The sequence below is a fragment of the Centroberyx gerrardi genome, chromosome 13, assembly GCF_048128805.1.
Source record: "Centroberyx gerrardi isolate f3 chromosome 13, fCenGer3.hap1.cur.20231027, whole genome shotgun sequence".
Taxonomy (NCBI): Eukaryota; Metazoa; Chordata; class Actinopteri; order Beryciformes; family Berycidae; genus Centroberyx; species Centroberyx gerrardi.
Window position 1 is genome coordinate 6,978,683 of NC_136009.1, and position 22,288 is coordinate 7,000,970.

The window sequence follows — 22,288 nt, forward strand, 5'->3', positions numbered from 1 at the left end:
ACATGTCTTCATAAGCAAGGGTGGAAATAACTAATTACATTTACTCACTTTACTGAAATTGAGCAGCTTTTTGGAGTATTTTTCAAAGTCAGTAATTTTACTTTAACTGAAGTATGTTTTTACTTAAGTACTGCACCTCACTACATTTTAAATCACATCCATTACAGAGTACACATTTTGTGGCTCTCATAAGCAACAGAAACTGAACAATTGTAAATTGACAAATTGTGGAGCCATTCACAGTGAACGGTCAGTCAGCAAAGAGAGTAGTAATGGTTCTCTTTTGTAAAAAGTAACTTTTAGTCTGAGTACATTTTAAATTAGTTGCTTTTTACTTTTACTTAAGTAGATTTTTACACCAGTACTTTTACTTCTACTTAGGTAAAATATCGGCAAAGTAACAGTACTTGTACTTGAGTAGGACATTCTACTAGTCTTTCCACCACTGTTAATAAGTTAAGTTTTGTGTGAGCCGGACCTTATTGGCAGCAGCTGTGCCGGTTGTTGACCGGCTCGATAGACTTACTGTGTCTATGGTGACATCTATTGGCAGTTAAATGAAACTGCAGCTTACATGTAGTCCAACGCAGATCTAATGGCCTGTCTACATGAATCTATTACACTATCCATCTAGGCGAACCCTGCTGTACCAGATCTTTCTCAGACATAATCAGTTGGACTATACATTCATATTCATAACCCACAGAAAAGGAAAAGGCACCTTGACAGCTGGGCTTGACTGGGTAAACTAACTGGTGTAGGTTTAAATGTAATGGGTGATTACTGTAATGGTAGGTTTAAATGTAATGGCTAATGGTCTTTATTAACTATTAAACATAACATTTTCTTGGCAGTTGTATGGTTCTACAATTCAACATATTTTGAAGTCAAGATATTTTTGTGCACATGCACATTCTAAGCATAAATTGTCAGCAAAGGAAAGTTGGTGACTACGCTGCCGTAACAAAAAAATAGACTAATTGAAAGAATCTAGATAAATCCCATTTGTCTACAGTTGGTGGCGGTAACGCGCCGCATTCGGCTCCAATCTGCCAATAAAATACAAAAGAAGAAAGTGACCAGCCAAATCAGTAGCTAATCTAGCTAGCCTTGGAAGCTAATGACCAGCCAAGCCAGTAGCTGATCCAGTGGGTTGCTAGGTTAGACGCATGAGTTACCACCTTGGTCGAATGAATAGTCGGCTTCTCATTTCCCACCGCCGGCCTCTCAGTTACCAGCGCCGGCTTATCATTGGCCAGATCAGTAGCTGGCTTCGGCAAGGATATAGCCTCCGCCGGCTTCTCAGTAGTCTTAATTTTGACCCTTTCCCTGCGCCATAGCCACCCAAGTTTAACCAATCCTGACAAGTCCCACTTGCACACTGACTCCATTTTGCCAATGTTCAAAATATAAATGGGAGAAGTAAAGGGAGGAACCTCCTTGGGAGGAACAGGGAAAGATCATAGGGGCTTCTGTTTAGGAGGGTTTGTTAAAGCCCCAGTATGCAGGTGTTATGACCATGTAAAATTGGGGCATTTCCTCATTATTTAAACTGATTTATGTTTCCATAATTATTGGATCTCAGTTCTGTGAGTGCAGTAGTACTCAGGAGAGAGATCCAGTATTGCTCTGAGAAGACTAAAATATGGACTTTGTTCTAATATTTATTACTATTTGTTATAATATTTTTGTTTTAGCCTACTTACTTCCTACAGTTAAAAATTATATTTCTGCACTGACTCAAGAAAGTACATTAAACATTCACAATTAATAAAAATTATCCATTTATTTTTCAATTGAGCATTGAGCCTTTAATAAAAATATTTATTCATGTTATCTTAATTGTCATGCTTTCATAAACATATTTAAGGTTTGGTAAAAAGTGGCATCACCGGAAAAATGTATCTTGCCGCCACAAACATCCCTTAGCCGGTTACTTTTCCCATCTGGCTGGCTACTCAAAAATTTGGGCAACCCCCCTGCTGTGACGCAGAGGAGCAAAGAATTCCTGGCTAAGGTGCAGCAATCAGACAACCAAACCCAAGAAACATTTCAAAGCTGTCAGACATACCGACGTATACCGAAGACATGGCTGCACTTCATTGCCAGACTGGTTTGGCTAGATGTCATCAACCACAACGTCCTTCAAGAACAACAGAAAAACATGGATGCGCTGATTGCTCAAAGAGAGGCTTTTGACCTGAAGGCCAACGCACTTGTTGTAGTAGTAGTGAATCACTTTCTTTATGTTTATTAAACCCTCCAGTTTGAACAAGTGTGACATTGAAATCCAGTCGGAGGAAACTGTTCTCAACATGATAGTGGTGTATTAGGTGCATGTAATATACTTTAATCATTTTTTCTTTCTCTTATACACAGTTAGTAAGCTGTGATCACATTACTTCTTCAAAGATAACCTGACATAAACAAGACTAGGTAGACCTAGTGCAAGCCGGGCCTCCTCTTGGCTTTCATACCCTAGTATAATACGTGCTCTGTACTGCCCTTGACCTGCTCTATTATTTTCAGTCACATTGACCCCTGGAGACATTTTGAGTTTAATACAATGTTGGAAAGAGGGGCATTTGTTGCATTTGAGTGTTGCTGCTCTGGCTCTGCTCTGTCCACTCCCATGGGGGGATTTGCATGGCGCCCCTGCTATACCTTCAGCATGCTTGCTGGGTAAGCAGGGAGCTGATAGAGCAGGGCCATATCCGCCAAACATAACTATATTACCATTAGTTGCAATTAATGGTTTTATCTTGTGATTAATGGTTTTATCTTGTGACTAAAGTGTTCCTGACTGAATTAGAGTGATCGGCACTGCCTCTATAAGAAAACAAGACTAGGTAGACCGAGTGCAAGCCGGGCCTCCTCTTGGCATTCACATCCTAGTATGATACGTGTTCTGTACTGCCCGTGACCTGCTCTATCATTTTCAGTCACACTGACCCCTGGAGACATTTTGAGTTTAATACAATGTTGGAAAGAGAGGCATTTATGCCGCTTTATGTCTTGACTGTTACCAAACTATGTTTTTGAGAAAAAGGGCCTCAAAGTTTGCAGTCTATTTTGAGACATTTATTCAAATATATTAGAGCTATCATTCAAACATAACATAACATACTAACATTAAATTTCCAGTCTTGAGTGCCCATACACACACAGACACACATACACATTTTGAACTTCAACCACAGTTAAGGCTCACCTGTGTATGGAGATGCACTTGAGCAAACTTATGTGCACACCACACTGATGCGAGTCACCGGTGTCACTCTCAACAGGTTGCACATTCACCGGCATGGTTAGAAAGTAGACTATAGCCTGAAATGAAGTCAGTCCACTGAGCCTCAGTCGCGGCGAGATGGGGTTTAATTAATTAATTAATTTCTATGTTGTTTAATAGTAATAATTTCAGTCTGTAATAGCCTATCACTGATTTCAATTAAACTCGATTCGGTTTCTCTCTCTCACTCTCTCGGGTTGCGATGCCTGACAACTACATTTTCCACGGAAGAAACATTGTGAATGGACAATAAAGTGAACGATGACACACCTGTTGCTATGCAGATGTTCATTCAGGATTTGAAGGGAAGCTTGGAGGAGCGCGACACGCTGCCTCTGGAAACTCCCGAAACTCGTATACAAACTTTTAAACTAACCGTTGTCGATGTAAAATGGAGACAGATTCAGCAGCTGCATGGCTGATTTCTCGCCTCAAATGTTTTCAGAAACACATTTCGGTGAACCATTTACGTAACATAAGAGAAAGTTTCAGACGAGCCGCCATATTTTTCCAGTTTGAAATCCGTGACAGTGCAAATAACGCAATATCACGTATACCACCATAACTGTCTAGGTCTTGACGCCACTTCTCGCGCGACTTTCAACAATGGTGAGTCACTCAGTCAGTTAGCTACTTTCACTCTTCTAGGCCGGTCCCAGAGGCCCGGCAAAAAGAAAACTTAACAGACATTTTTTTAGGTGCTTGGGAGCAACTCTATGAGAACCCAGCTCTGTGTGTTGTTCTTGTTTGCTTGTTTGTATGTAAGACTTTTTGCAAAAGGCAGTGCTTAGAGAAATTACTGTATGCACTGTTTAGGCTGCACAGAGCCCAGAGCCCTGCATGATGGAAATACAGTATGTGCTCATACACCAGGCAGTAGGCTACACTCTTAAAGGAGACCTTGGAGAGAGAGCTTCTTGCACACAAGAGGAATGCTTCTGCTGTTTGCCATTCCCACCATCAGCCTGGAGATCATAAAGAAGAAAAAAGAGACATGCCATCGCCCCTTGCTACTAAAGACATAAGAGCTTATTACTGAGTTAATATCCATGTCTGCAAGAAACGCTGCATCAAACACAGCAGAGGAAGGGTTGAGATTCATTCCAGTATTTGGTATCCTTGTAGCAATGACGCTTTCCTTTAGGTCAACCTACACAACTCTGAGCACTTGCTTGAAGGTGCTTGCTGAGGATGCACAGAAAGTAATGATGAGGGCCCTGGGTTTGAACACCTCTGTGTGATATCATGAAATAAATGACAATATTATATTCAATTGTGTAGGTAAAGCTGAAAAGAGCACCAGTTATTTTTGAGTGACAATAGAACATATATAGATTCCTACAGCGTGGCTTTTATTTACATTCTATCGACAAATGATGCATTAATAACTAAACTCTGCATCTTTTGAATTAATACATTTAGTCTGCATAATATCAGGTCAAAGAAGAATCAGGAGCAGAATCAGAGTCAGTGGGGGGGCAGGGAGAGTGTTTGTGAGTCCCACTGCCATGGGGAAGAAACTGTTCTTATGGCGTGAGGTTTTGGTCTTTATAGACCTCAACCTCTTACCAGAGGGAAGGGGTTCAAACAGATGGTGTCCACGGTGGGGGTGGGAGGACACATATTTAGCAGTCTACCTGCCCCTGAAAAGTTCACTGACTTTAATCTCAACTGTGACGCAGAGGCAGCCAGCAAAGAATTCCTGGCTAAGGTGCAGCAATCAGACAACCAAACCCAAGAAACATTTCAAAGCCGTCAGACATACCGACGTATACCGAAGACATGGCTGCACTTCATTGCCAGACTGGTTTGGCTAGATGTCATCAACCACAACGTCCTTCAAGAACAACAGAAAAACATGGATGCGCTGATTGCTCAAAGAGAGGCTTTTGACCTGAAGGCCAACGCACTTGTTGTAGTAGTAGTGAATCACTTTCTTTATGTTTATTAAACCCTCCAGTTTGAACAAGTGTGACATTGAAATCCAGTCGGAGGAAACTGTTCTCAACATGATAGTGGTGTATTAGGTGCATGTAATATACTTTAATCATTTTTTTTCTTTCTCTTATACACAGTTAGTAAGCTGTGATCACATTACTTCTTCAAAGATAACCTGACATAAACAAGACTAGGTAGACCTAGTGCAAGCCGGGCCTCCTCTTGGCTTTCATACCCTAGTATAATACGTGCTCTGTACTGCCCTTGACCTGCTCTATTATTTTCAGTCACATTGACCCCTGGAGACATTTTGAGTTTAATACAAAGTTGGAAAGAGGGGCATTTGTTGCATTTGAGTGTTGCTGCTCTGGCTCTGCTCTGTCCACTCCCATGGGGGGATTTGCATGGCGCCCCTGCTATACCTTCAGCATGCTTGCTGGGTAAGCAGGGAGCTGATAGAGCAGGGCCATATCCGCCAAACATAACTATATTACCATTAGTTGCAATTAATGGTTTTATCTTGTGATTAATGGTTTTATCTTGTGACTAAAGTGTTCCTGACTGAATTAGAGTGATCGGCACTGCCTCTATCAGAAAACAAGACTAGGTAGACCGAGTGCAAGCCGGGCCTCCTCTTGGCATTCACACCCTAGTATGATACGTGTTCTGTACTGCCCGTGACCTGCTCTATCATTTTCAGTCACACTGACCCCTGGAGACATTTTGAGTTTAATACAATGTTGGAAAGAGAGGCATTTATGCCGCTTTATGTCTTGACTGTTACCAAACTCTGTTTTTGAGAAAAAGGGCCTCAAAGTTTGCAGTCTATTTTGAGACATTTATTCAAATATATTAGAGCTATCGTTCAAACATAACATAACATACTAACATTAAATTTCCAGTCTTGAGTGCCCATACACACACAGACACACATACACATTTTGAACTTCAACCACAGTTAAGGCTCACTTGTGTATGGAGATGCACTTGAGCAAACTTATGTGCACACCACACTGATGCGAGGAAGAGTCACCGGTGTCTAAAAACGTTTAAACTAACCGTTGTCGATGTAAAATGGAGACAGATTCAGCAACTGCATGGCTGATTTCTCGCCTCAAATGTTTTCAGAAACACATTTCGGTGAACCATTTACGTAACATAAGAGAAAGTTTCAGACGAGCCGCCATATTTTTCCAGTTTGAAATCCGTGACAGTGCAAATAACGCAATATCACGTATACCACCATAACTGTCTAGGTCTTGACGCCACTTCTCGCGCGACTTTCAACAATGGTGAGTCACTCAGTCAGTTAGCTACTTTCACTCTTCTAGGCCGGTCCCAGAGGCCCGGCAAAAAGAAAACTTAACAGACATTTTTTTAGGTGCTTGGGAGCAACTCTATGAGAACCCAGCTCTGTGTGTTGTTCTTGTTTGCTTGTTTGTATGTAAGACTTTTTGCAAAAGGCAGTGCTTAGAGAAATTACTGTATGCACTGTTTAGGCTGCACAGAGCCCAGAGCCCTGCATGATGGAAATACAGTATGTGCTCATACACCAGGCAGTAGGCTACACTCTTAAAGGAGACCTTGGAGAGAGAGCTTCTTGCACACAAGAGGAATGCTTCTGCTGTTTGCCATTCCCACCATCAGCCTGGAGATCATAAAGAAGAAAAAAGAGACATGCCATCGCCCCTTGCTACTAAAGACATAAGAGCTTATTACTGAGTTAATATCCATGTCTGCAAGAAACGCTGCATCAAACACAGCAGAGGAAGGGTTGAGATTCATTCCAGTATTTGGTATCCTTGTAGCAATGACGCTTTCCTTTAGGTCAACCTACACAACTCTGAGCACTTGCTTGAAGGTGCTTGCTGAGGATGCACAGAAAGTAATGATGAGGGCCCTGGGTTTGAACACCTCTGTGTGATATCATGAAATAAATGACAATATTAAATTCAATTGTGTAGGTAAAGCTGAACAGAGCACCAGTTATTTTTGAGTGACAATAGAACATATATAGATTCCTACAGCGTGGCTTTTATTTACATTCTATCAACAAATGATGCATTAATAACTCAACTCTGCATCTTTTGAATTAATACGTTTAGTCTGCATAATATCAGGTCAAAGAAGAATCAGGAGCAGAATCAGAGTCAGTGGGGGGGCAGGGAGAGTGTTTGTGAGTCCCACTGCCATGGGGAAGAAACTGTTCTTATGGCGTGAGGTTTTGGTCTTTATAGACCTCAACCTCTTACCAGAGGGAAGGGGTTCAAACAGATGGTGTCCACGGTGGGGGTGGGAGGGGTCTGCCATAATCTTTCCTGCACGCCTCCTGGTCCTCGAGGCATACAGGCCCTGAAGAGATGGTAGACTGCAGCCAATGGTCTTCTCTGCAGACCGGATGATGCGCTGCAGCCTGTCCTTGTCCTTGGCGGTGGCACCAGCAAACCATGCGGTGATAGAGGTGATAGAGATGAGGATGGACTCTATGATGGCTGTGTAGAATTGCACCATCATAGTCTGTGGCAGGTTGAATTTCTTGAACTACCGCAGGAAGAACATCGTCTGCTGGGCTTTCTTGGTGATCTCACAGATGTTGGGCGCCCACCTGAGGTGATGGTCAATGGTGGTGCCAAGGAATTTGAATGCCTCCACTCTGTTTATTGCTGAGTCAGACAGGATGAGAGGGGTGGTTGGGGATGGGCTCCTCCTGAAGTCCACCACCATCTCAACAGTCTTAAGTGTGTTGAGCTCTAGGTGGTTGTAGCTGCACCAGGAGGTCAGGCTAGACTAGCCCACCCAGCTTCATGTGCTGCTTCCTGTCTGTCAGGAAGTAATGGTGTAATGGTGTAATTCTGTTCAAACCCCAATTTGTGGAGACTATAGATGACATGTAATGTGTAAATCAAAAAGCACTTGAATTTCTGAAAATCTTCACTTATCTGTCTGGTTGTCTGGCACTTAAACTGGCACTGCTCTTCTTTTGAATAAACACGTTGGTCAGCATAATATCAGGTTAAATAACAGTTGAATTATTTTCAAATATCTCCATCTGGTTCAAAGGATGGCTTTTGGTTGATTTATGTAAATTGTGTATTAACATGAAACAAAAGGCATAGAACTGTTTTGTCATTACATGATATTCAGTTTGTTCCCACATCACCTGTCCAGTATGTTTAACTCATTCTCTCTGCCAAACTCAGATTGAACTGGCCTGAACTGGCCTCCAAAATTCACTGGTTCACGCTGATTTGTAAAACTCTAATTAGTCTGTGTCTTCCTTACCTGACGAGCCTGTTACAAACCTCATCCACCACTGCAAATCTCACAAAAAAGGAAAAGGAAATTATATCACCTTTGGAACATTTAAAGTCGTTTTCATGTGTGTTTGCTATCATTGTGTCTAGTTATATGTCTTCTGTCCATGTCATAGTGTTTGTTTCTACACATGTAGTCTTGTCTTCGTGATCTTTCAAGATAGCAATTGTAGTGTGGTCATGCTTAGTTGTTTTGGTTCACAGACAGACACAGAAACACAGACACACACAAATACACACACACACACACACACACACACACACACACACACACACAGACAAATACACACATACTGTATACATGGGCACAGGACAGGCATAACTGTAACCCAAATGTTATCCCGATTTCCCAGTTATTTGAAACAGGGCATTTCATTCTGACAATCAGTAACCAATTAAGCCACAATGGGCATACAAGTGACAAGCAGAATTTGATTTCAGTAACTACAGAGTCACAGCGACAGTGGAAACTGGTTGATTTATACAGCTTGACTGATAAGCAGAGCATTAACAAAGTGGAAGACAACCATCATGCTGGGGCAGTTTTTCAAACGCAGTTTACGCTTTCACCTCTGCATTGCCAACTCTACAGTGGTAGATGAGATAGTTAAGTCTGTCAAAACAAGAGCCAACAGAAATCCAGTCTCCAAAGAAAACAACTCTTGTCGCCAAAGCCAGAAAGAGACGCATACCCGCCCCTGAAACCTGACGCAGAGGCAACAAGCAAAGAATTCCTGGCTGAGGTGCAAAAATCAGACAACCAAACCTAAAAAGCATTTAAAAGCTGTCAGCGGTTCCCTGGGCGTATACCGAAGACGTGGCTGCACTTCATTGCCAGTCTAGTTTGGCTAGATGTCATCAACCACCCTGTCCTTGAAGAACAGAAAAACACGACGAAGAGAAGATTTTGACCTGAAGGCCAACGCAGTAGTTCATTGGTCAACCTTCCAAATGTGCAATAAAAAAACTAGTCCTGTCGCTCAATTGTGGTTAAGTGAATCGCTTTCTTTATGTTTATTAAAACCTCCAGTTTTAACAAGTGTAACACTGAAATCCAGTCGGAGGAAACTTATGTCGATGGAATGAAGAAAATAATATGTTTACCAATAATTGTAAATAGGTGAAAAAAAGTGAGAGACTCGGTTTTTTATATTTTGTCAGAATCTGCTTTGTCCAAGCCTCGTCTCCCACTACTCGCCCTGAACTGGCCCTCTTTGCATAACTGTTGCAAAATTCACTGGTTCACACTCATTTACAAAACTTCCTTACGTGACTAAAAATGAAGTTAGTCATACAAGTTGTCCTGTTCTCAACATGATAGAGATATATTAGGTGCATGTAATATCCTTAAAGCATTCAAACATTGGTAATTTTTCTTTCTCTTATACACAGTGAGCTGTGATCACATTACTTCTTCAAAGATAACCTGACATAAAATATTATATTCAATTGTATAGGTAAAGCTGAAAAGAGCACCAGTTATTTTTGAGTGACACTAAAGCACATTGATTCCTACAGCGGGGCTTTTATTTACATTCTATCGACAAATGATACATTTATACCTCAACCTCGGCTTTTGGTTGATTTATGTAAACTGTGTATTAACATGAAACAAAAGGCATAGAACTGTTTTGTCATTACATGATACTCAGTTTGTTCCCACATCACCTGTCCAGTATGTTTAACTCATTCTCTCTGCCAAACTCAGATTGAACTGGCCTGAACTGGCCCACTTCGCATTCCTGTTGCAAAATTCACTGGTTCACACTCATTTACAAAACTTTACTTGGTCTGTTTCTTCCTTACCTGACGAGCCTGTTACAAATCATATCAATGTATTGATACGGGTCATGTCATACAGGATTGCAAGAACATACCTTATTGTATTTTAAACATCAAATCTAAGACTTACATTTGAATAAGCCTACTTTAGAACTATTTTAGAAATGCAGAGTTGCTCAAAATCTAAATTCTCATCATTGAAATTGATGGATACAAGCACTGGTGAAATCCAGTCACAAGAAACCACAACAGGCAAAGACGAAACTAGCAATGACCTGAATACGTGCTATAATAATAATAATAATAATAAGTGCTGAATCTCTCAGTTTTTGTTTTGTAGGTTGGGGAGGGCAAAACAAACCTTATCGTGGCCCATATAAGGAAATTGCACGCCCAGAAGGCTGAGCTCTGATTCCAGTATAAATATGAGTTTGCAAAACTTTTCTATCCATTTCTCATTGCCTCAGTGGCTTAGACAACAGGCTGCAGTGCAGGAGCAGACTTTACGCTTTTCCTGTAGCTGAACAGCCCAACCTTTATTGTAATTCAGCATACAGAGTAGGTCATAAATCTACGAGAGAGTGTTATCTCTGAAAAGGCAAGATCTTTGTCCCAGTTTCATCCATTTCTACATCAGGAAGACTTCGGTCATCAGTCAGTCAGTCAGGTAATGATGGCCTCTAGAGGGCGTCTTTGACTAAGAGATTGCCTCTCGCCTATGGGCTAAATTAAGTCCCATACTGAGTGCCATATTGGATCTCACACAGAGCCACACTCTTCACCGTCAATTTACAGACATCCACATCTTCTGCTGTCCTGCAAACCTTAACGGTAGGTAACATTATTACCTGTGGTATGTGATGTTGGTGGAATAGGTCATTTAACCGATAAACGTGGAATAGGTCATTTAATCAATAAACGTGTCGCACTAGCCGAGCATTGCTCCCACACACAGTGAGCCCCGCTCTCTGCCGTTAATTTACATACATCCATGTCTTCCATTGCCCTATAAATTTTAACATTAGGTAACGTTATTACCTGTGGTATTTAAGTTACGTTAGTGGAATTATTTAACCAATAACCGTGTTGCAATGGTTCAGTGCATTGAACTGAATTGAACACACGCGCCATGGGTCTGTACAGGATCTGTGCTTCTTATCTCTCTGACTGTCTCCTCTGGAGAGCTGGGGTCACTTTCTCTCCTGGGTAGTTGTAGATGTAGTTTAAGTCTTTATATTGACTCAGCAAGAAAATACAACCAAAACTACTGCCAACAGGGCAGAACTAACTAAGGACTAGCGCTTGCAGCAAACATACCACAGCAAGAAGGTAAACAAACAACACCTATACTAAACTAGAGAATAACAGGCAGATGATCTCTCTCTCACACAAAGAGAGGCGGACACAACCTCGCGGGATCTCGGCGAGCATAGTCTGATGTGATGAACAATAAGGTCTGGAACACACACAGTTATATAGCACACAAAGCAGGTGCAAACAATCACAAGCTGACCAGAATGTAGCCCCTTTGGGACTGACACACTGCGTGGGGTGTCAGTCCCGGGTCCCTGTGTTAAAAACCTAGGATTTTGATAGTACAGACAATTTGAGTGGGACCAGGCAAGTTACAAATCGAATTTTGCCAATCTGACAAGCTTTCTGGATTCCTTGAACCCTTATCTGTTGAGCGGGTGGAGCATACTGTGTGAAAGTATTTGCAATAAAGTGGATATCTTAAAAATGGCTGCCACTCTTCTACGCCTCTTCCCTGTACGGTGAGCTGGAAAACATGCTCTTTGCTGCCCCCTTTGCATCTGCTCTTTCTACACATTGACCAGATGCAAGGTGTGTTTTTTCCAGCGGCCAGAGGGGGCAGCAAAGAGCATGTTTTCCAGCTCACCGCACAGGGAAGTGGGGTAGTAGAAAAGTGGCAGCCATTTTTAAGATAACCATATGAAAACAACTAGGACAAGCCACACAAAGGTGAGATTTTATACTTTATTGCAAATACTTTCACACAATATGATCCACCCGCTCAGCAGATAAGGGTTCAAGGAATCCAGAAAGCAGAAAGAAGATTGGCAAAATTCGATTTGTAAAGCTTGCCCGGTCTCACTCAAATTGTCTGTACTATCAAAATCCTAGGTTTTTAACGCAAGGACCCGGGACCGACACCCCACGCAGTGTGTCAGTACCAACGGGGCTAATCAGAATGGAGCTACTATGCGCCCGCGGGAAAAGTACCTCGGACAGCTCCTGAAACTCCTCCAGCACTGGCAGTCACTGCAACGCTGACTGACACAGAAACAGCACCACGGAGAGATCTCTGAGCAGCACTCTGAGACCCGCGATCGTGTCATCGTGAGAATGTGCGAACCTCCATGCATGCACCATGAGCCAGATATACAAAACTCTATGTAGATTGAAGACTAAAAATATGCTTGCACAAAATTGGAAGCATGTGTGGTATCCCTATCCTAACGTAGAGAGAGGGGACACCTTAAGAGGTTCTCTAAAAACCATAAATAAAAACTGTACAGGTTGGAGAGCAGAAATCTTTTTTTTTTTTATTGCACATGAATCTTAAACAGAATCTCAAGCTTAAACCAAGTCGTCAGCTAAAATACAAAGCGTTCTTAAAAAAAACTAGAATAGGTGTAAGCTTAAGATTCTAAAACATATGGCTTTGGTTAGGTTGTTGATGCTGATAATGTGCCAAAACATGCAATGTGCAGACAGCTTTCTGAAACGAGACACAAAAATTACTTTCCAGATGTTAACAGTAAAACATTACTATACAAATGTACCTTGCCAGAGCTCAATTCATCAGCAGGCAATTTCCGCCACTGTCAAACCCCAAACCCAGAAGGTACCTTTGACTTATTAGTTAGTGCTGGTCAAAAAAGAACGAACGAATCATTCTCGAGCTCAAAACATACCGAGTCTGTAGTGGTACGTACTGGTTCCTCCCACTTCAAGTTTCCATCAAAGCTCATTAAACGATAGAATGATCGCCATGTACTTTAACAAACAAAAACATGGCACTTTCAAACCCGCTCATCGGCAAAGTAGTAGCGAGCCATTCAGTCAGGCTTTCTAGTTTCACTTTCAAATCACTAGCAAGCTGTCCGAGATAAGCAGCATCTCGAGTGCTCGATACTACTTCCATGTCGAGTCGTTCCGTGGAACTTGACTCGACATGGCAGCGGTACTGAATTCTGGAGTTGCTGCTTGTCCCCAACAGCCTGCAAATCACACTGTGCCTGCAGTACTTTACCACAAAACAACTGTTTTGTTGTAGAGATGATAAGTTGTTTTCACTGAAAAAACAAACAATATTGTTTGTGTTAGTATGACAAACTAGTGTATGTTCTTGTAGGCTATAGGCCCTTTTCACAAACTGTTTCTGTTGTCAGACGTAACTGTGATCGAGGCTGACAAAATGTTAACTGGCTAACCAAGGCTAATGGTAATTTCTGCACTGTTAGCATTTTGTGACCCTCGATTTTTTTATAGTTACGCAGTCGTCTGATAACAGAAACATATGTCAGTGACAACACCTGTATTGTGTTATACATTATGTTGAAACACAAAATAAGTGATCACAGACAGAATTATGGGCGACAGACAGTACGGGGCTTGCCGTACTTACTTTGTTGCATGATTCGTTCATGTGCCGGTATACTAAAAACTCGAAGTCAACTCGACATGGCAGCAGTATCGAACGCTGGAGACGCTGCTCGTCTCGGACAGCCTGCAGATACTGTGTCTGCCCAGGTAGGCACGCTGATGCGGTTTCCAGCTTGGTTGGTAGTTACTTGTTTAGCCTTTTGGTGTAACTAATTTTGTAATTTATCTTAAGCCATATTACAAACAAATTTAAATAAAGTGTGCTTTTGTACTCTGTTAATTCTGTTCTTAACATAAGAATTGACCTCACACACCAATTTAAAAACTATTGCTTTGCTCACCATATAAATAGACAAGTAGAATCAATAAAACTAAAAACTACCATTTACCAAAATGCATGACTTCATAAGTCATCATCTAAAATATAATGAAATAGAAACAATTAGCAGTAATTAAATAGGATATCTTGCCCTCTACTGGCCTAAAACACTTACTGTGTAGGCACACAGGACATTGCCCGTAGCTGTATGAAGACCAGATGGCTCAATCTAAGAAAAAGCTTGAAAACCCGGAAAACTCAAAAGTTTGATTCATTTAGATATACTGACTCGAAATGAACAAATCAACAAAAAGACACAAAAACATAAACAAAACTTTAAAAAGAACAATGGACAAGAAGTACCTGCTATCTCTCTCTGCTCAGGTCATATATCAAGATGGCTGTCGCTAGGACCCCAAGCAAGCGTAGTTGTCCTCACCTATGCCTGTCTATATATATATCAGATTAAATGGGTGGGAACAACTGAATAATTGGGCAATAGGATTATTGGGACAACCGCCCACTCACCAGTCCCTGGGGCTACACATACGTACATGAGCAGTTTTTTCTTCAGATTTATAACACCCTGCTTACCTTTTGTTCACGCATTGTTCTGTTTTATAAATCATCTTGAAACTGTGCAAACGTGCACAAGCCTAATGCCCACTCCCACAATTAGCCATCACTGGGTGTCAACACACCTGTACCTGGTTTGGACATAAACACCAATCATCATCATGGGCCAGAAAAATCAGACTCCTTCTCTGCTTAGTGGTCGATTGGCAACGTCCTCTAAACAAAGAACTGTGCAATTAAATTATAAACAATAACGAACTATAAGGTACTATATTTCAAAATCATGACAGAATTGTTCAATCATCGTGAATTTACTGCATGGAATTCTTGGATTGGACTTTTATGCATTCGCTCATCTCACATTTCCTATAGCCTACCTTACAGTGTAAAATAAACAGTTTGAATAACATTTGCTAAATGTCAAATATTTATACATTTATAATGAGCTCTGTCCATTAAAACCTTTTGGGAATGAGGTTTTTTTTACGCACGCACTTGTCTGTCTCCTCTCCTCTTATTCTTCTGACCCACAGCCAACACTCACGCTACCAAGGAAACACACGCTTCCTTGGCATGCTTTGTCTTAAAAAAGTGTTTTTGACGAGTAGCTGTTGATATTCATGTTTGGATATTCCATAGTAATACAGAAGTGCAATACTGCGCAATGAATCTTTCAGTTTATCCACAGACAGGCTGTCCAGTCAGACATAGACTATATCATGTCCAGGAGCTCTGTGCGCCACATCACACTGTTGTAAAGGTATGTGAGTAATCACAATATGTGTGAAATTACATTAAATGGAGTTTTGATGGCGCTGACTTGGTCAATGGAAAAATTAGGAGAAGGAGAGGGAGAGACTTTCACACCCGTCTATCAACGCCCTGTAGCCCATTGTACTGGCATAAGTTGGGGGTATATTGCAGGGAGAAAATTGCAAACAATGTAGGCTATATACAATCCTCATTTCTAGAATGGGCCTTTTAAACCCAAATATTTGGATAAAGTCATGGAAGGACAAAACCATAGCATTTCCAGAGTATTAGAAATTTAAATTTAAAATCGCCAGCCCATGCCCTTTCTGGTGTTAATAGAAACAATACAACAAAATTCTGGTTAAAATGCACATATCAGATCATAAATTAGACCTACTCATGTGGTATTAATCAAGCTATAGGCCTGTGGGTCACTATATATAGCTGTGTGTAATGGCTGTGCGTAACGATACAATTGCTGCTGTGGCGCTATTAGTAAGCAGAGAACGAGACAGATTTTTCTGGTCCATGATGATGATTGGTGTTATTTATGTCCATGTTTATTGCATGCACACCCGTTTCACCTGGCTTGGACATAAACACCAATCATTTTAACCACCAATCAGTTTAACAATCTTCACGAGTTTCACATTGACATTTCCTGGTTGTGTAGACAAGGCACCGGCGCTGCATCCTCGAAAGTGATTGGCTCTCGAGACATGAACACTGCATTCATTTGCATAAAGTTAACTTAAACTCAATTTGGTCCGCGCCGCAAGCAATCCCAGCATGCTTAGTGCAGCGAATTACTCGCGTCCCATAGAAAATGTATGGAGGCAGAATTGGTCGGCAGGCAATTCGCGTTCAGTGGACCATCACCATATGCAGACTTGTAGCACAGCGGCTACTTCTCAGTCCCAAACATAATGATCTCGTTCCCACACCTTAATAACTTGTGGCGCCGTATTAGGATCCAGCTCCTACACGTTAGTCGTGGCCACCCAGTACTTTATTACTGATATAGATAGATATCATTCCCACAAGTTAAAAAAAAATTTAAATAAAAAATTTCCTCTCTCGGGCTGTAACATCTTATTTTTGGAAAATAAATGCAGTAATGTCAGGATGTTGCAAGCTATCCTAATTTGTATGTGCATGATGATGATAGTGTGCTTATACATTCTGCTATTCCCCAAAATAGCATAATGCAATGGTTTTCACATGTTTTTCTCCCATTTTCAAGGATCGCCATGGATAATCCAAATGATCATGAACCAACTGAAGAAATTACAGAAGCACTAAAGAACAATGATGCAGCCTCAGCTGCTGCAATGATCCAAGAATATTTGGAAAAGCAGGATAATATTCCATTAAACATTGCCATCACAGGAGAGTCAGGCTCTGGTAAATCTACCTTTGTTAATGCCTTCAGAGGCGTAGACAACAAGGATGAGAGAGCTGCTCCTACTGGTTGTGTAGAAACCACCATGGAGGTTACGGCATACCCACATCCAAACTACCCAAATGTTACTCTGTGGGATCTCCCTGGGATTGGCACCACCAATTTTCCAGCTGATGAGTACCTGGAGCATGTTGGATTTGAAAAGTTTGATTTTTTCATCATCATCTCAACTAGTCGCTTCACAGAAAATGATGTGAAGCTTGCTCAGGAGATTCAGAAGATGGGGAAGAAGTTCTACTTCGTTCGCTCAAAGATTGACGACAATTTACGTGCTGCAGAAAAAAGTCAGAGGGAGTTCAACAAAGAGAAGACTCTTGAACGTATCAGGCAAAACTGCGTTCAAGGTTAGCATCTTTTATAATAATTTCTAATCTGATGAAAGTGTATTTTATTGTAATTACTGGATTTTCACTGTTTAAAACAGGTCAATCTCTACACAACACTAAAGAACAATATGTCTTAGATAATAGGTGTACCTTGAAATAGGATACAGTGAGTATATAGTAGTATTATATATAAGAATGTATGCCTACTTTTGGAACATCTGGTATTATGGTCATTTTGTGCTATAGGGCTGTAAAACTGTTAAAAAAAAGTTATGTTCTACAAGGTTTGTACATTTGCCAATAAGCAAGGTAGCATTATATTGACAGATTTTTTAATAGAGTTCCCTCCATACAAGATAACATATATTTCATTAACAATTTCTTGTTCTTTATCCACCTTTTATGATGATTTTATGATTAGATAAGATTTCCTTATACTGTTGTACAATCTATGTGCCATTCTCGGAGTATGGAGAGAACACCATGCCAAACTCCATTTAAAATCTGCCAATTTAATGTGGCCACTTAAAATATGACTGAACACCTTTTCTGAATTGTTCTGAATCAATTCAGCATGCATATCATCCATCCAGCAGCACTTATTTTATTAAAATGTAAATGTTTAGAAATTATTAGTCTAATATCCCCATAATCTTCTCCCACAAAATGCATTGCTTTGCAGTGGACCACAACTATCTGATTTATAGTTAACTGTTATACACATAGCAAACAACTGTGATCAAAACAGCTCTTCAAAGTTAAACTTGGAAAAAAATAAAACTTAAAAACCATAACTGTTTCATTTTAATTTGATCATCTGAACTTGAACTCATCATATCACATTCCGTTTATGACACAGGTCTTCAAAAACAGGGTGTGGAGTCTCCTAAGGTCTTCCTGATCTCCAGTTTTGATCTCCACCTGTATGACTTCCAACTCTTACAGGAGATCATGGAGAGAGAGCTTCCTGCACACAAGAGGAATGCTCTGCTGTTCGCCATTCCCACCATCAACCTGGAGATTGTCAACAAGAAAAAAAAGGCTTTCCAGGCCAAAATTAAATACCAAGCTCTCAATTCTGCACTTGTAGCAGCTGTACCCATTCCTGGCCTTTCTATTGCTGCTGATTTAGGCATGCTGGTTATTTTCACCACACAGTATAAGAATGGGTTTGGTCTTGATAGCAAGTCACTGCAGAAACTTGCTGATAGCACACATGTGCCTTTGAGTGATCTACAAGCTGTCATGACTTCTCCCCTGGCTGCAAATGTAATAAACAAAGAGCTTATTATTAAGGTAATATCCATGTCTGCAACAGCAACTGCATTAATGGCAGCAGAAGAAGGGTTGAGATTCATTCCACTGATTGGTACCATTGCAGCAATGTCAGCTTCCTATGCCTCAGTCTACAAGATACTCAATGATTGCTTGAACATGCTTGCTGAGGATGCACAGAAGGTCCTGAAGAAGGCTCTGGGTTTGAACACCTCAGTGTGATATCATCACATGAATCACAATATCACATTCAGCAGCACAGTTAAAACATAGCATAATGCAAAAGAGCTTGAGAATCATTTTTGTGATGGTGCAGTGTGATTTTTCATTACATTATGTATACAAATGATTTCTAATCTAGCTGCTCTTTTCAACAAACACTTTGGTCTGCACAATATCAGGTCAATACGATAGTTAAAATCTTTCCCAGTGCCTTCATCTGTTGTAACAATGGCTTTTGTTTGATTTCAATAAAATGTACATTAAATTGAAGTAAAAAGATTTGTTTTGTCACTACATGAAACTTGTTCCCACATCTGTTTCTCCATGTCAGAGATAAGTCAGAAAGACTTGCAAACAAATTGAATTTCTTGTAAACGTCATGACTTCCTTCACTGCCACCTAGCTGTTACCTGGTGTCATTACAATACTTTGAGATTTTAAAGTGGCAGTAGACTCAGTGTTCACTGTACACTGAACAATACAAAGTTCTTGTACAGGTGTAATAGATGCTAAATCATTTCATATGCTCAGTGCAGTGGTGATGAATGAGTCCCTGCTTTACTGTTCAGTTTAGACACTCTAAAGAGGCTTTAGACTAGATAAAGCCATCAGAATCACTAAAATCTTACGTTCATATTTGCTCCACATGACATGATCAACCCCCCTTGATTGATTTACTAATTGATCAATTAAAAAATGTTGTCATCTGTAACCCACCTGTAAATAAGACACAGTGTGATTTCCCTGCTTGAATACATAGTGGGTTGTGAATGAATGAGTGAATGGATGAATCAATGAATAAATGAATCATTATATGTTACATACGTTTATTTCTATATTGTATTAATCAGTTTATCTTTTTTCTCTCTTCTTCACTCACACACATCACCTATATTTTACATTTTAGTGTAACCCTGACCCAAATTATTATCCCAACATTTCAATTTTCTTGCATTCGCATACATATACTGTACACACATGCAGTCTATGTACACATATGTGTGTGTGTGTGTGTGTGTGTGTGTGTGTGTGAGAGAGAGAGAGAGAGAGAGAGAGAGAGAGAGAGAACTAATACTGAAAATATATACTTTGGTAATTAAACAAAAGACATCAGAAATCAAGAATGTGAGGGGGAAAAAAACAAGACATTACAAAACACAACAAGTGTTATTGTATACATAATTATGTCTGTAAAATGAGAGCTTGGGATAAGAGCATCAACCCTGAGCTGTTCCTAACATTTCATCACATATTTGGTGGACATCATTCAGAACTAAAAGCAGTTTTTCCTAATTCCCCTCAAACCCGAAGTCCCTCTAAAACCAGATGATCATGACTTCAAGTATCACTGGTAGATCAAAAAATATAATGATGACCTCACGTCAGTATACAGTACACACACACACACACACGCACACACACACGTACACACACACACACACACACGCAAACTATCTCTGCTTACCAATCGGTCACACAGCAGAGACAGATGGATTTTATTGTCAGATTTATCAGTTTCTTGATCCACATCATTTCCTGCCGCTTGATTTCTCTGGGGAAGAGGTATATTTTATGAAATAATCCAGCTTTGCAACACTAAGCAGAGTCAGCTTTACTCAGCAATATCATGGCCTATACTTACTTATTCCTGCGTGTTTGTCACAAAAAAAGAAAAAAGAAACAAAAAGCCAAGGTTAATTTAGGTTCACTAATAGCCACAATTCACTGTCTCATACCAGCGTTTTGGAAACTATGGGTGAGGATGCAAAATAGATTGTGGGTCTACCAGGAAGCACCTGCAACAGGACAATGGAGGAAACACCATATAAATGTAAGTTCCTTCTTTCTACTTTGTCAAGTATTTTTACAGCGACCTCAAACAAAATCACAGAATTTACTTTTACAACTTACTTCCTATCTCATTCTCATGGTTTTGGATGTTATGCATTTACAGGGACTGTTACAAGCAGTAACAGCATTGCCTCTCGTAAAATTTGAGGGAGCAAAACAGCCGTGCGTGCATGCAGGGCGTCTATCGGTTGCCATGGTGACGGCTGCTTCCTTCTTCCGGTATAGTGGCAAGGGCGTCCCACATTTTGTCAATTTATTTCTACCCCCTTCCCCTTCATTAGAAGTGCCCTCCACAGCTGTGAGTGTAACTTGAATTGGAGTGACACTTGGTGGTGAAGTGGTAGTGGATAGGGAGTGGTTTGGGAAAGGGCCTATGTCTTAAAGTCATAATGAAACAACATTATAAGAGCATCTTGCTTCCTTAATGTGATGTATTTCCTGTTGAAACAGGATGTTGGGGTGGGGAGGGATCATTCAAAAGTGTAAACCAATGGGATATCAGTTAGGGAGAGAAAGGCAGTTTTATTTGGGAAAGATGGAGGGGCGGGACTGTTAAAAAATGTCTGATAGTTTTATTGGTTGGAATTTTATGGTATAATAGCTTGAATGAGCAAGTCACACTGACTTTGACATAAATTCATAGCATCCATTATTGTAAGTGATATTAAACTGAGAGGCTATATAAGGACAGGGTCTTTTAAGCTTATTTTGCCTCCTTATTGTTATTGTTATTGTTAATATTGTTATTATTATTATCATTATTGTTATTACTAATAATATTGTTGTTATTATTATTATTATCATTATTATTATTATTGTTATTATTATTATTATTATTATTATTATTATTATTTTGCCTCTTGCCAGGCAGTCATTGTAGGCTAAATAACAATTTGTTCTTAACTGACTTGCCTGGTTAAATAAAGGTTATTAAAAAACAAAGAAAAAACATAAATGAATGCTGTTCTGAAAATGTAAGTGATTTTAATTATTTTATGTATTTATTTATTATTTAGGCTATTCTATTTTTATTTGGTGGTTGTGATGATGATTACATCATGATGATCACAGACTGGAGGTAATGCACCTTTTTATGTTGGCCTAGGCCTACCACTATTTCATTCTTATATCATTCAATATCCTATCCACAGATGTAACACACACACACACACACACACGCACACACACACACACACACACACACACACACACACACACACTCCCCCGTTCCCACTCTGGGAGCCACTGGCCCCAGCCCGCCTCTGAAACGGGTGCAAGGCTTTGTGAATGACCATATCTTCTGAGGGGATTATGTAGCCGAAAGGTGGAGCGAAAAAATTGTGAAGGTCTGTGGCAGACGGGAGAGTAATCCTTTGAGCTCCCGGGAAGCGAGATGGCTAGATAGAGATGTCGGAACTCTTTGGTTTCGGTCTTGGCACATTTTGTAAAGGACTGATGGCCTGAAGAGACAGATCCATGCCTTTTGCCTAATACCGGGACGTGGGAATGGCCCCGTTTATAATTTGATGAAGTGAACCCGCTTTCCATCAT

The 22,288-nt window shown here is 40.4% G+C and overlaps 1 protein-coding gene across 1 annotated transcript; it reads left to right on the top strand.

Moving 5' to 3' along the window:
• Positions 1-10,807: 10,807 nt before the first annotated feature.
• LOC139926750 (interferon-inducible GTPase 5-like) lies at positions 10,808-19,147 on the top strand. Its single transcript, XM_071918554.2, has 3 exons — positions 10,808-10,970; positions 16,845-17,407; positions 18,249-19,147. The coding sequence occupies exons 2-3, from the start codon at positions 16,852-16,854 to the stop codon at positions 18,884-18,886; spliced, it is 1,194 nt and encodes a 397-aa protein (XP_071774655.1). The 5' UTR covers positions 10,808-10,970; positions 16,845-16,851; the 3' UTR covers positions 18,887-19,147.
• The last annotated feature ends 3,141 nt before the right edge of the window (positions 19,148-22,288 follow it).

Excerpts from the sequence above, each read along its gene's own strand:
- LOC139926750 (XM_071918554.2), top strand. The coding sequence starts at position 16,852 with ATGGATAATCCAAATGATCATGAACCAACTGAAGAAATTACAGAAGCA. Across the intron at positions 17,408-18,248 it reads CAGGCAAAACTGCGTTCAAG|GTCTTCAAAAACAGGGTGTG; the intron begins GTTAGCATCTTT and ends TTTATGACACAG.